This window comes from Electrophorus electricus, chromosome 26, assembly GCF_013358815.1.
Source record: "Electrophorus electricus isolate fEleEle1 chromosome 26, fEleEle1.pri, whole genome shotgun sequence".
NCBI lineage: Eukaryota > Metazoa > Chordata > Actinopteri > Gymnotiformes > Gymnotidae > Electrophorus > Electrophorus electricus.
Genome location: NC_049560.1, coordinates 3,845,898 through 3,859,316, shown reverse-complemented (window position 1 = coordinate 3,859,316; position 13,419 = coordinate 3,845,898). Strand labels below are relative to the sequence as shown.

Below are 13,419 nucleotides of genomic sequence, written 5' to 3'. Positions count from 1 at the left end.
GCAGCCCTCTCATGTATCACACCTGTTCCTCATTTCACGTTGTTACTGTGTATGTATATAAAGTCCTGTCTAGTCATTGGTGTTAGTCGGTGTTTGAGCCCACATAAACTGTGTGCTTCATTGTACTCGTCATGTTATGTGTGTTAAATAAACATCTGTGTCTGCAACACGGTTCATCTCTGCATCCTGCTCTGCCTTCCTGCATTACAGGTAGCTTAATATACTTACATATTGAGTATATATAAAGAGTTTAAGCTCAAGGCAACAGTTCGAATATTGGGTACACTGATCTGATACTGATGCGTTTTGGTGGGGCATTGTCACTTTTTTTGTTTTTGCTGCAAATTTAGAAAAATTAATGGCCAAGAAAACTTTTTAAAGATTAAAAATACCAAATAAAGATTAATAATTACACTCTGTACACATACTAGAATTTTTATTCAATGTAATGAATTTTTTATGTATTTATTCAATTATGCATCGGTTGCTTCATTGCTTTTCACTTCTTGGTCTTAATTATAGCCCTGATCCAGGGCAGAAATTTGGCGATCTTCGTATAGATATTTGGTTTGTGAGGGTAGTCACAGTTCTCCCACTCAAATTTTGATACAATACCAACTGCTTTGTTATTGCACACCAAAGGACCCCCAGAATCTCCCTGCAAAACATAAATAAATAAACAAATACATTTGAAAGTCATTTCTAGGTACTTATAAGTTCACATTGAGTAAAAAAAGCTCATTATGCTGCTGTAACACAGCAAAATTCAAAAGATTAAGGGCTCAGTGACTTAATTTCAAACTTTACCTTACAAAATCCTCCCCGACCTGCTGTACAGATCATGCTAGGAGCTGAGTAAAATTTATGCCAGGCCTTTGTGCACGCCTGTCTGCCCACGATGCTGACGTTCACCTCCATAAGTCTTGTGCTGGTGTGCCCATTAGTCATGTTTCTCCCCCAGCCAGCGATGCTGCAGATGGTTTTGTTCTTAATCTGTTGTCTTCTTTTTCTTAAGGGAATCCAGTTTATAACAGTGCTGTTTTTGACTATTCCTTTCAACTGGAAAAAACCATCAACATTTTAGTGAATATACCCGTGTGCTGTTGAGAATAAGGTGTAATGTCTCTCTCAATCATACTTAAGACACCTCTTCAAAGAGGAGCACACTCCTACTCTATTTTGCTAAATAATAAAAAAACTAAACTGAACAAAAAGAATGAATCATACCCAGCAACTGGGAGTCCTTTGAACGCACAGTGACATGGAACGCCACCCCTGACATTTCACATTTCTCTACATTTCAAGTGATGTGACAGGGCACTTCTGATCTCAGCGATGTTTCAGATATCAGTGATGTATGCACTTTTCAGATCATAATATTTTGTCTTATAGGTAATTTGTCTGATATTCTGTATGATATCTCATTTTTGTCAGATTTGTCTACCTACCCAGCCAAACAAACTCAGTCCAGAAAGGCTGAGTTACTTCATTTTTGTGTACTCTTATCTTAAGGTTGCTTTTACTGGTGATACTTTTTTTTTAACAAAATAAAACTTTTTAGTTTTTACTTATTTTTTCTCATGATTTCAAGATAACGAAAATTATTTTCTCTAAAGCACAACTCATTTTCCTCATAGTGTCAAATTGCATAATGTCACGATCAGTCCCTTCCGTGTTGTGTGTTCCGTGTTTGCCCTGTCTTGTGTTTAGTTCCGTTCCGTAGTTTTGTTTTGTCCTTACATTGACTGTCCCTCATTCCAAGTTCATGCATTTAAACTCTGTTGTGTGCCTTGATCGTGGCTGTTCATTGTTTCATGGTTTCATTGTTTGAATGCGTTTTGTTATGGTTGTTTCTTTGTGCTCCCTGTCTTTGTGTTTCCTAGCCTTGGTTCCTCTCCCACTCCCTGTGTGTGCCTTTGTGTGTTGGTTTTGTTTAATCATGTTTCCTCATACTCTCCATGTTGGCTCTATGATCCTGGACTGCCTAAACGACTCTGATTCTGGATTTGCCCATAATAAATCTTTCTCCTCTCCGCACGTGTCCGCCTCCTTACCGCTCTGCGTTACACATAATTAGATATAATTAGACATAGATTCTTTACATCATGGATGACTGCAGTCATTTAGGCTTAGTCGGTGCCTGATGCAGGGAGATGTGACAAAAATAATAAAAGCAAAGCGCTTTTATCTCTCTTGTTTTTTTTAATCAAATCATTGCTAATCCGTTCTCATTCCTTACTACACAGGGCAGTTTAGGGTAGCTTGTGAAGCATGGAACCAGCAGACTTCACAGTTATTATTATGTATCCATTGCTGAAAGTTGACAAGTCAGTGATTGAAATGTACAAAAAAACTCTACACATTGTCATAGCCTGCACAGTCTCTTTGGTTCCTAAAAATGGCATATTTCACTGCCAAGTTTGGTATTGCTGGTATTTTGAACTTCTGATGTCCACAAATTTCACAAGATTCAGGTCAAAGAAATTCCTGAATATGTCAATTTGTTTAAATTCTCACTGCAACAATTTGCACACTCTGCAACCTATAGATGAAGTTGTTTTGGTAGACCAGAAAGGAAAGAGTTTCATATGAATACACTGTTGAGCAAATGTCAAGGACTTTGGGTGTATTTGTCAGGTCATATAACACATTTTTGCAAACATTACTTATATGGTTCTTCATGCTAAGGAACACCCAGGTTTTGTGCAGTTTCTGTTTTTCACGCTTATTGCAACTGTCAGGAGGAAATGAAAATGATGAAAGATGAAAGTTGCCACCAAAGTGGCAAAGTGAAATGTTTGCTAATGATATATATATATATTTGCATGCAAGAACAGACATTCCAAAAGACTGTTTGGTTGAACATTTGAATTCTATTACAAAGTGGAACCCCCTTTCTAACAGTCCAGTGAGGTTTACACCAGTTCTTTTGAAGGGGACCTTGAACAGCTGAGGGGTTAACCAGCTGACACGCCTGACATGGTGCACACCACCTGCATACATTGCCTCAAATGCCGGACCCATAAAAAGAGCTTTAGTTGGTTTAATGTTTTGTCCTGTCCTATGTGCCCTGCCGTGGGGTTATTATGACTCACACAGAAAATCATTTCTTGTTGTTGTTTTTTTTTTCTGGAAGCAACAGCTGGGGCATTATCTCATCTGTCTGAAAGTCTCATTTCTCTATACAATCTATTGTTAATAATCGAGACGTGTGGATTTGACAGACCAACTCTGACGTGAACGTCAATTACCGTGAATCTCTCTCTTGGTTAGAAGTATGTTTCTTGCCTTAATGTAAAAACACCCATACAGCAGTCCTCTCTATGACCACCTGTGGGGAGGATTATCTCAGGGTGACGAGCAGTGGTTGGTTTGCCTCATATGGAAACACTTCACTTCACAGCCAGGCCCAAGCATATTTGTTTTAGAATCTTAAGAATCTACTGAGAGATGTACTTTAACAATGACTGAGCAGCACCTCTCATGCTTTTGAAGATGCTTGGGAATTGAAAGAAAGCCATAAATCATTAAGCAACTGATTTATTTGATTTTTTATCAAATGTGGATTCAAGCAAAAACAGCTGAATACCTGCAGCAGCATGATGTCATTGAACCCTTGAGGATTGTATTCTGGATAAATGTGGTAGAACTTCACTTCCATGTGGGTAGAAGAGTACTTTTCTGACAGATCATGAGCCCCCATCACTACTGTCATGTTGTCTCCGCTGAGAAGAGAAACCATTGCGCAAAATGTTTAGGTCAGTGTAACACATATATCTGCAAATTACTGTACAGCCTGTGAGCATTTGGCCAGTGACACATTTTGTTCTGTTATTTCTACACACTGGTTTTAGAATGTAACCATGATGAAAATACACGGTAGATGTATAGTACTGTAGGAACTGCACCATAAGTAAATGGAAAGTGGGCAGCTTAGGTTTTTCTTGGACAGCGTATGCACAAGAGAGTTAATGAAAGGATCGAGGTGTTGAGTCGATTACAGACGTCGTTTGTATCTTGAATCTGTTGCTGTCATTTGGCTAAATTAAACGCCAATGCCACAAGGAAGTAACCAGTCAAAACACTGTCTGTCAGTGTTAGTATCAACGGTTTGGTAAAGTGTTGAGAACTGGTCCACTGGTGAGCCTAAACAATAATAAATCACCAAGTAGACCATCGAAGTAGGTAATAATAGACCATTTCACACAATTTTTAGCTGCTCAAGAAGATGCTCCAGGACATAAACATAAACAGGACAAAACACTGACACAACCTGGGACTCAACCAGGTTCTTAGAATGAGAAGCCTAAACCGCAGGGCACACCAGTGGTCCAGAGCAACTATGAAAGCAAGCATGTCTATGAAACGTGGTGGCAGTGTATGAAGCATCCACAATGGTGTTATTGTCCAAATGCTTACAGATATATCAGTGGGGGGGGGAGATGTTTTAAAACCATACTATTTCCAGCAGTGTCCAGCTGTCATCACAAACTTGTCAGATATAAGGAAGCCACCACAGATGTGTTCCCCATCTTTCTGGAGAGAAACCATGTAGGGTCTGGAGTGGGGTTTAGCCTCTGTGCCGTTCACTATACCAACATGCGCATGAGCTGAGAAACAATGAAAGAGTTGAATCGATAACGGCTGAAAACCTCACACCATGCGTGCTTATTAAAGTAGTGTAGCTTTCTCGTGGTTGAGTTTTATGCATAGGTAGAGTTCTACACTGAAATCAAAGTCCAGGAGACCAGGGGTAGTTACAATGGACATCACTTACCGGCGTGGCCCAGGGACGGTAGCAGAGCGCACAGCAGAAATAACAGGATGATAGTCATAGTGCAGCAGAGAGAATGAGTCAGTCTTAGAACAGAAGAGGCAATTAGAGTGAAGGCAGTTTACTCCCCCCCCCCCAACCTTTTCCTGTAAATTACACAGAATGTTTGAAAAGTATTCTTAGCAACAAACATGCACTTAATAGCAGCAAGTGTGCAGCCTGCACCAACATAACCACATTTTGTGGGTGTGGCTGTCTCAAAAAAACATAGTGTTAGTTCCTTCTAAGAAGTGTCTCAAACCTGCCATGGCACAATAGAAACGCATGATGGTCATCACAGCAGTATGATGCATACATTTAAGCTTTAACGTCAGAGTCTTATCCTGTATTGTATAATGAAGTGGCATATAACATATAAGTAAGGTTTCTGTCATTTTTTTATGTTTGCATAAATGGCCTTTGCCTTTCAAACTATCCCCACTATGCATGGAGGCCTGTGTAATCTGTTCCCGGGTTTATCACAGATGTTTTAAAACTTTCAGTTATTGCCCTAATAGCACAGGCTGGAATTTTCAGGCATCTGTTTGCAGACACTCACTGCATCCATTACCTGTTTGCAGGAGACACAGGCAACAAGTAGATTCATGGAGAAAAATAGTTTATGGAATGAACAGCAACATCGTGTGAGCAAATGTTGGAGTACTTGTTACTGTTAAAAAGGGGCAAAACTTCATTGTGCCTTACGTTCTGGGGATTCCCAGGGAAACACAGCACCATGTAATGTATTTCACATATTTGATCCTACAACATGCTCAAAATACCCAGAAATAAGAAAAAAAGAAAAATGGATCAGAAACACAAGCAGGCAATCAGGAAAATAATGCTCTGTATGCACAGTAAACAATAGAGGCAATACTTTGCAAAAAATAATTTGGACATGGCAGGTTTAAATATACCGAGTCTACACTGTGTGCACAATTATTAGGCCAGAGAGTATTTTGATCATATCATCATTTTTATGCATATTTTCCAACACCAAGCTGTATAAACTTGAATGCTTATTGCATTTAAGCATATCGGGTGATGTGTGTTTGAGTAATGGGGGAGAATGTGGTCTAAGAAGATCAATACCCTATATCAATGTGTGCAAAAATATTAGGCAGCTTCTTTGCTTCAGGCAAAATGGGCCAAAAAAGAGATTTAACTGACTCTGGAAACAAAAATTGTAAAAAGTCCTTCAGAGGGGTGCAACACTCCTAGAATTGCGAAGATATTGGGGCGTGATTGCAGAACCAAGAAACATTTTGTTGCAAATAGTCAACAGGGTCGCAAGAAACGTCTTGAGAAAAGTAAAGACGCAAATTAACTGCCAAAGATTTGAGAAGAGTCAAACGTGAAGCGACCAGGAACCCATTATCCTCCAGTGCTGTCATACTCCAGACCTGCAAGCTACCTGGAGTGCCCAGAAGTACAAGTGTTCACTACTCAGAGACATGGCCAAGGTAAGGAAGGCTGAAACCCAACCACCACTGAACAAGACACACAAGGTGAAACATCAAGACGGCCAAAAAATGTCTGAAGACTGAAGGTTTTATGGACTAATGCGATGCGAGTGACTCTTGACAGACAGACGGATGGGCCCGTGGCTGGATCAGGAACGGCCACAGAGCTCCACCTCGACTCAGACCCCAGCAAGGTGGAGGTGGGGTACTGCTATGGGCTGGTATTATTAAAGATGAGCTAGGTGGACCTTTTCGGGTTCAAGATGAACTCAAAATCAACTCCCAAACCTACTGCTAGTTTTTAGAAGACACTTTCTTCAAGCAGTGGTACAGGAAAAAAAAAAATGTATGCAGGACAATGCTCCATCGCATGCATTGAAGTACTCCTCTGTATGGCTAGCCAGAAAAGGCTAAAAGGCTTAAAGTTGAAAGAATAACAGCATGGCCCCTATCCTCACCTGACCTAAACTCCATTGAGAACTTGTGGGTGCTTCTTAAACGGGAGATTTACGTTGTTGGAAACCAGTTCAGCTCTCTGAACAGTGTCTGGGAGGCTGTGGTTGCTGCTGCACAAAAGGTTGATCATCAACAGATCAAGAAACTAACAGACTCTATGACTGGTGTATGACTGTTATTGAAAAGAAGTGATTGGTTGGACTTTCCTCTGGGTGATGAACAGAATGTTGGGAGTTGTAGTGTATTGAGGACATGGGTGGCATGACACATTATAAATAAATATTGCTGTATGCTGGAAACACTTATTAAACCTTTAACGTCCACCCCTGGTGTCTGTCCCAGTACCTGCAAAACACTAACAGGGTGGATAATAACAGGAGGGACATTTTATGCTAACGTCAGTCATTAATACTTGCGATGAGCAACAGGCTAGTACATGGTGACTACAGAAGACAGAACTCTAAACCAATGGACTATACAACCACACATCTGCAGCGAGGGACTGGATTAGGTCTCATCCACACATGCTTAGTTTACTTCTCCCCATTTCTCAATCCTACTGAGGAATTATGTTCATGTTCGTGACTGGCCGTAGTACAGTGTTCCATCTTCTGTATGCTGTGTTCTATTTTCCAGTATATATTTTTCCATATATTACCATGTTCTAAGCCCTGCCTGGTATCCTGATTTAGATTTTGGTTTTGTTTCGTGTTTTGGCTTCCGTCTCCTGTTCCCTTCCTTACCATGTGTTCCGGCTGTATTCCATTTGTGGCATTCCCACCCTGGACTATTCTATGGACTATGTTGCTGGGTTTGCCCTCATTAAAAGTCGCTCCCCTCAGCATGTGCATCCTGGCCTCCCTCACCACTCATTACAACCACATGTTGTGATCTGGAGTTTGAGGCTTCGTCATCTCTGAGTTCTGTAGCTAGTATTTCTCCTGTGCATGGTTCATGAATGCTTGTGTGTGTCTACTGTTGAGCTGCTGTGTGTTACTGTTTGTGTGAGTTATACATTATACATTTTTGCACTGCGTAATTATTGTTATTGAAGGAATTTTGTAGAGAGGATGAGTTTTGCAAGAGGTGTTAGTGTTTTGTAGGTTATTTACTACTGGTTTGAGAACATTGTTACTATTTTGAGTTATGTGGTTGAGCACCTGTGAAAAAGAAAAAAAGACTAACACCTTCAACTAGCTATGAAAATTGAAAAGAGTTTGGGGACAGCTTTGTTGCTGACGCTGAGTAAATTCATGCCATCGGTTTCATAAGGTAGATGATACTTTGAGTAGGCATGTTAGAACCCCAGAAAGAGCATTTTGTTCAAAATGTTATCTATGTCAGATATCTCCTTTGTCCTGGCTCCAGTGGAACGAACTTTCACGGGCTGCCTGAATAGCAGGGTCCATCAGTCTTCAAACGTAGACTGAAAACTTGTCTATTTGTCCAGTATTTAAATGGCCTCTAATCCTGCACTGATTCAAATATCGTATTGTGTTGTAACACCCTGAATTGCACTACTATGGAATAATTGATTGATAGAGTTCATATAGCCCCTACTTGCACTGTATGGAACATTATTTCCTAAAGAATTAGAGACGTATTTGGGGAAGTCAACCATTATAGAGAATACAGGAAATACTTTTAAGGAAGGGCATGCACTGCTTCAGCTCCTCTGTGCTTCCTAGTTAAGGTCATTCTCATCCTTCTGCACCATGACTCTCACCTCCCTGTTTCTGCTGCCAGCTCTACTGCCATACTTGGCCCTGTCTGGTAAGTATCACCTAAGCCATATTCCTCATTTTATGTTCATTCTAAACCTAGAAACATATCTTGCCTTTCTCATTAAAAAAAACAAACAAAAAAAAAAAAAACAAGCAAGTACATTTTTGTTTCAGCATTAATCGTAATCTTCTTTTCTAATTTCTCTTGCTCTCAGCCAGAATGAACATTGGCATAGTGAACGGCACAGAGGCTAAACCCCACTCCAGACCCTACATGGTTTCTCTCCAGAAAGATGGGGAACACATCTGTGGTGGCTTCCTCGTTTCTGAGAATTATGTCATGACAGCTGCACACTGCATGCATACACAGTAAGCTATTGTGTATTTTAATGCCTTTCCTTGTTCTTTGGATGCTCTTTACACCAGCGTAAAGTGTCCTGTGCTGATACCCTGATTTTTCTGTCATCTGAGAGAAGTGACATTTCTGAGTAAAAATAATAAGAATTCTCATAATTTTAAGAAATAACATATAGACAGCTGCAAGAAATTCCCGATGCAGTTTTTGTGCTAATGTTGCATCCAGAGGCAGACTGGAACTCTGCAACAGTGGTAAGGCGATTTTTGCAGACACAAATATTTAAGCACTCATCAGCCCTGGTCTGTGAGTCTACCACTTTGTGGCTGAGCTGCTATATCTGTTTATTAGACAGCTATCTGTGTAGTGTGAATAATTAGTCACATTTTAGCATATCAATGATTCTTCAATTACTGAAGTTAAGTGCTCTGAGGAAAAACATACATCATAATTATCATACTTTTTTCAAGTGTAACATTAACTTTTATATAAATGATTACCTCCCAATTACTAAAATGTGCATAAAAAGGGGCTTCAAGTTTCACATTTATTGTTCCACCTGAGGTGGAAACGATCAATAGTAAGGTGCAATATGGACTAATATTTTGGCTCTCCAAGCAGAAGAATAGCTTGCGAGATAGCAGATGTTTAAAAACGTCGGCACGTTTCTCATTATGAAGACAGGACACCACTGGAGTTCTATGCTTCCTGTACACATTCTCAACCATTTCAGATGTTGTACTGCTGACACTGACAAGCTTTGTCCAGCGCTAGTTCATATGTCCAGTCTTGTTCGTATGATTTTATCTGTATTTATTGCGTGTATTTTTATAACTACTGCAAAGCACTTAGTAACTTTGATTTAGGCGAGTGTGATTTACTTAAAGACCATTTACTTTTGAAGCATGCATTTTACCAAAAAAAAAAAACCCCACAAAAATAATTTTAGAAAGCTTTATCTACCCATTAACATGGTATCCACTGGTTTCTGTCGACAGTACACAAAATCTTACAGTAGTGGTGGGTGCTCATAATCTAAAGGACAGGGTTCATATCCGCATACCTGTGAAGTCATACCACAGACATCCAGATTATGAGGCTAAGATATGTCTGCTCAACGACATCATGCTCTTGCAAGTAAACAATCATAAATCAATCATTTTTCTTTTGTACCCTTTGATGTGTGAAAAGTACGAATACAATTTAATGCAGCAATTACAGAAATACAGCAAATGCAGCAGAGGAATGATTTAGCAATTATTATGGATTATTTTATAGAACCTTGGTTCTCTACGTGTTCATTGTACCTTATATCATTGTATTTGTAATTATGCTGTAAATAACTAAAAAAACAAACCAAAAAAAACAAGACTACACTTCTATTACGACCCAATTTTGTAGAATAAAGCTTTTATTTCCAAAAATGTTATTTAATTTCCTCATAAAGAAAAGGAGGATGTGTGAACAGCTAGTTTCTCATGACAGGCTCAGCCTTAATAGTCCTGTTCAACTGTTTACTGTTCTCATTAATGATTTTTATTATCTTGTTATAGCTTGAGACCTCAGCCAAAAAAGCTCCAAATGTTGACATGATCTCCTTCCCAGAAGAACCAAACCAGGGCATCAAGGACAATTCAGTTTGTAGCACAGCTGGTTGGGGAAGACAAACAACCGATGGTACTGCAAGTGACCACCTTATGGAGACAAATGTCACTGTCATGAAAAACATTTGTGAGGCTCACTGGAAACAGTGCTACAATTACACAGCTATGCTATGCGCGGGCGGTCGTTCTCACGGAATCTGTAAGGTAAAAGTGCCATTACACTTACACATATATGCAGTTCCTTTAAGGAACCGGGCTAAACCTCAAAAAATCATGCATGTTTAGGTGTTCAGTGTAATGTTACATGAGTCTGCAATGTGTTTGGGTTTAGAGCTGTATACGGTGTCGTCATTACCTCTCATGGACCTTCCAGGGATTCGTTTTTTCATTCATTTACAACCACATGCATAATTTAACAATATCACATCCTCATCTAACTTTGTGAATTATTAATTATTAACCACATTTCAACTGTTTACTATATGCTGGAAATTGTAACTACAAATTCTTATTTAAATATTACCTTGAAAGCTTCCAGCTGGTATTGCTATCATGCATGAGGGTGTTGGACACCTTAGGTACAGGATCGCTTTCCACAAGTATAACACTTTACCCTCGCCTCACACAAATAAGCACATCTGAAAACAAGGTAGGAAAACTTTTATGTAATGCAAATCCAGATTTGAACTGTTGAGTTATAGAGTTATAGAGATAGAGGTTAAAACAATCCATGTGTGTTACAGACAATATAATGAAAGATGCAGAAAGGCATCACGACTGCAGGCCAAACTCTGGTCTGTGAAGTCTTGTTCTTGTCTACCGCTCAATTCTATGCATACCTGCAGTCTCTCAAAGAGATACAGGTGACCAGATCACAGTGGTGTGAGTCCCTGGGACTGGGATTTCTGATTGTTGTCTTTTCTGCTTTTTTAAAAATGTTTGGATTGCCTTATTACAAAATACAACCAATTGCAATATTTAACTTATCAGCTTGCATTACACAAATAAATACTGTGCTACCTTGCACTCACTTATACACATATAATGTAACTGTTTAAGTACTCATGTAATTAGCATGAATAACCTGCTGTAGATTGCCAACACCAATTCCCTGTGAGGTATCCAATCTATGATGTGCATGTCTACTAGGTTAAACATACAGTTAGCTGAGTGGTATATCTCTGACTGCAGACTGTTTCGGCATTAAGGAACTTTAGACATGGATTGTGCATGTTCTCGTGACTTACTAAGGGCTACGTAACAGAACTTGCTCTTTACAACTTATTTGTTAATTATAATTTGGAGTCATATGTTTATTAGGTTTTACATGCATCAAACCTTTGCCCACACCTATGTCCGTCACTGGTAGAAGGGGATAGTGGGATAGGGTTAAGTCAAGACAATAACAAACAATCCTACACTAGCTACCACATTCAGTTTAGCTTGGAGCATTAATGTAACTTCAGGAAAATTAGAAGATATGCAAGTCTTCTTCACTCTGTCAGATCTCACTATAAAATGGAATTAGTATCCCAGCTGTAACATCACTAAATTAGCAATATGTTAGAGTTTTTAAAAGTATTTTGTGTTCATAAGATTATGCCCTATGGAAGCCTATGAAGTCATTTCTTCAGCATACTTAATACCACAGTGACAAATAAATGCTGTACATCTGTTCCAAACTATCCTCAATTGAGCTAACATGAACGATCAATTACATTTAATATGTTTTTTAGCCCCAGAAGAGAATTCATGTTTACTAGTGAGACAAAAAAGGTATAACAAAAATGCAACATTCAGCAACCATATGAAATGTATCCTTCCCACAAAGATAAACAATAACATTTTGTTAATATACTTAAATGTCTATAAACGATATTTTAATATTTACTATAAAAACAGCAAAGTTGTATCAGGCAATATATTCATAGTGATTAAATAAATAAGCCGTAGAAAACAGAATTCAGCTGCGATCATATTAGGCCTTAGCATGTTAGCCCTTACATCAGTAAGGGGTAGGTAGGAACAAACCGTATACCATACCAGGCACAGTACCAGAAACGGCACAAGTGCACACTTCAATATACAGCCAGTATATTTTGAGCTTTGTTGATGTTGTTGTTATTGTTGTTGATGATGATGTTGTTGTTGTTGATGTTGATGTTGTTGTTATTATTGCAGGGAGACTCTGGGGGTCCACTGGTGTGTAACAGCACTGCAGTAGGAATTGTCTCCTTTTATCAAAAGAACAACTGTGATCATCCCACTGCACCAAATGTCTACACAAAGATATCCGCATTCCTGCCTTGGGTCAGAAAGATTATTCATCATGTTCAGTGAAACATAATGAACCAATCACAAATAAACTAAGGTTTCGGTCTTCTTGGATTTATTAGTAGCATATTTGTGCACCTACATTGGCTGCGAAGCACTGGTCTGTGGGGGGAATTATCTTTACTAATATAAATAAAGATGACAACAGAAAGAGTGAACTGGGGTACTATAATCCTCACAAAGCAAATGTCTACACCAAGACGTTCTGAGTTTTTCATTCCTGCCTTGGAGTAGGGGACTCATTTACAATGCGAAAACATCAATAAATAAACAATATTTGTAATAAATAAACAATGTTCTTTATAATGTAATGATGTGATGGTTGTAGTTTTTGAGGTTGAACAAAACTGGCTTTGCAATAAAGCTGTGATGTGATGTCTACACTGGGTTTAGTTTTCGTAATATTACTGAAAGCTCTGCACAAATGATGCACGTTCCTTACTTGAATGAAGCTGGAATCCTACCTTGTCACATATTTATAATTATATGATTCAGTGAAAGAGCATGACTGACTTTAATTTGAAACACAACATTTTCCACAAATTCTGCTCATATTGTCATGTGGGGGGAAAAAAACTGCCTCTTAAGCAGGTAGAAACCTGGCTAACAACTCTTTATCACAGTGAAGATTAAGGTTAACTGTCATGTGGTTTAAAAAGTGATTGTAAAT

The 13,419-nt window shown here is 38.9% G+C and overlaps 2 protein-coding genes across 2 annotated transcripts; one reads left to right on the top strand and one right to left on the bottom strand.

The window, feature by feature from the left end:
• Positions 1-468: 468 nt before the first annotated feature.
• Positions 469-4,860, bottom strand: LOC113576181 (mast cell protease 4-like). The gene is made up of 5 exons (XM_027008135.2): positions 4,778-4,860; positions 4,460-4,610; positions 3,590-3,725; positions 808-1,059; positions 469-658 (listed from the first exon to the last, which is right to left on the bottom strand). Exons 1-5 carry the CDS (start codon positions 4,833-4,835, stop codon positions 500-502), a joined length of 756 nt encoding a protein of 251 aa, XP_026863936.2. The 5' UTR covers positions 4,836-4,860; the 3' UTR covers positions 469-499.
• Positions 4,861-8,447: 3,587 nt separating this feature from the next.
• LOC113576180 (granzyme B(G,H)-like) lies at positions 8,448-13,099 on the top strand. Its single transcript, XM_027008134.2, has 5 exons — positions 8,448-8,505; positions 8,672-8,825; positions 9,810-9,948; positions 10,365-10,619; positions 12,597-13,099. The coding sequence occupies exons 1-5, from the start codon at positions 8,448-8,450 to the stop codon at positions 12,753-12,755; spliced, it is 765 nt and encodes a 254-aa protein (XP_026863935.2). The 3' UTR covers positions 12,756-13,099.
• The last annotated feature ends 320 nt before the right edge of the window (positions 13,100-13,419 follow it).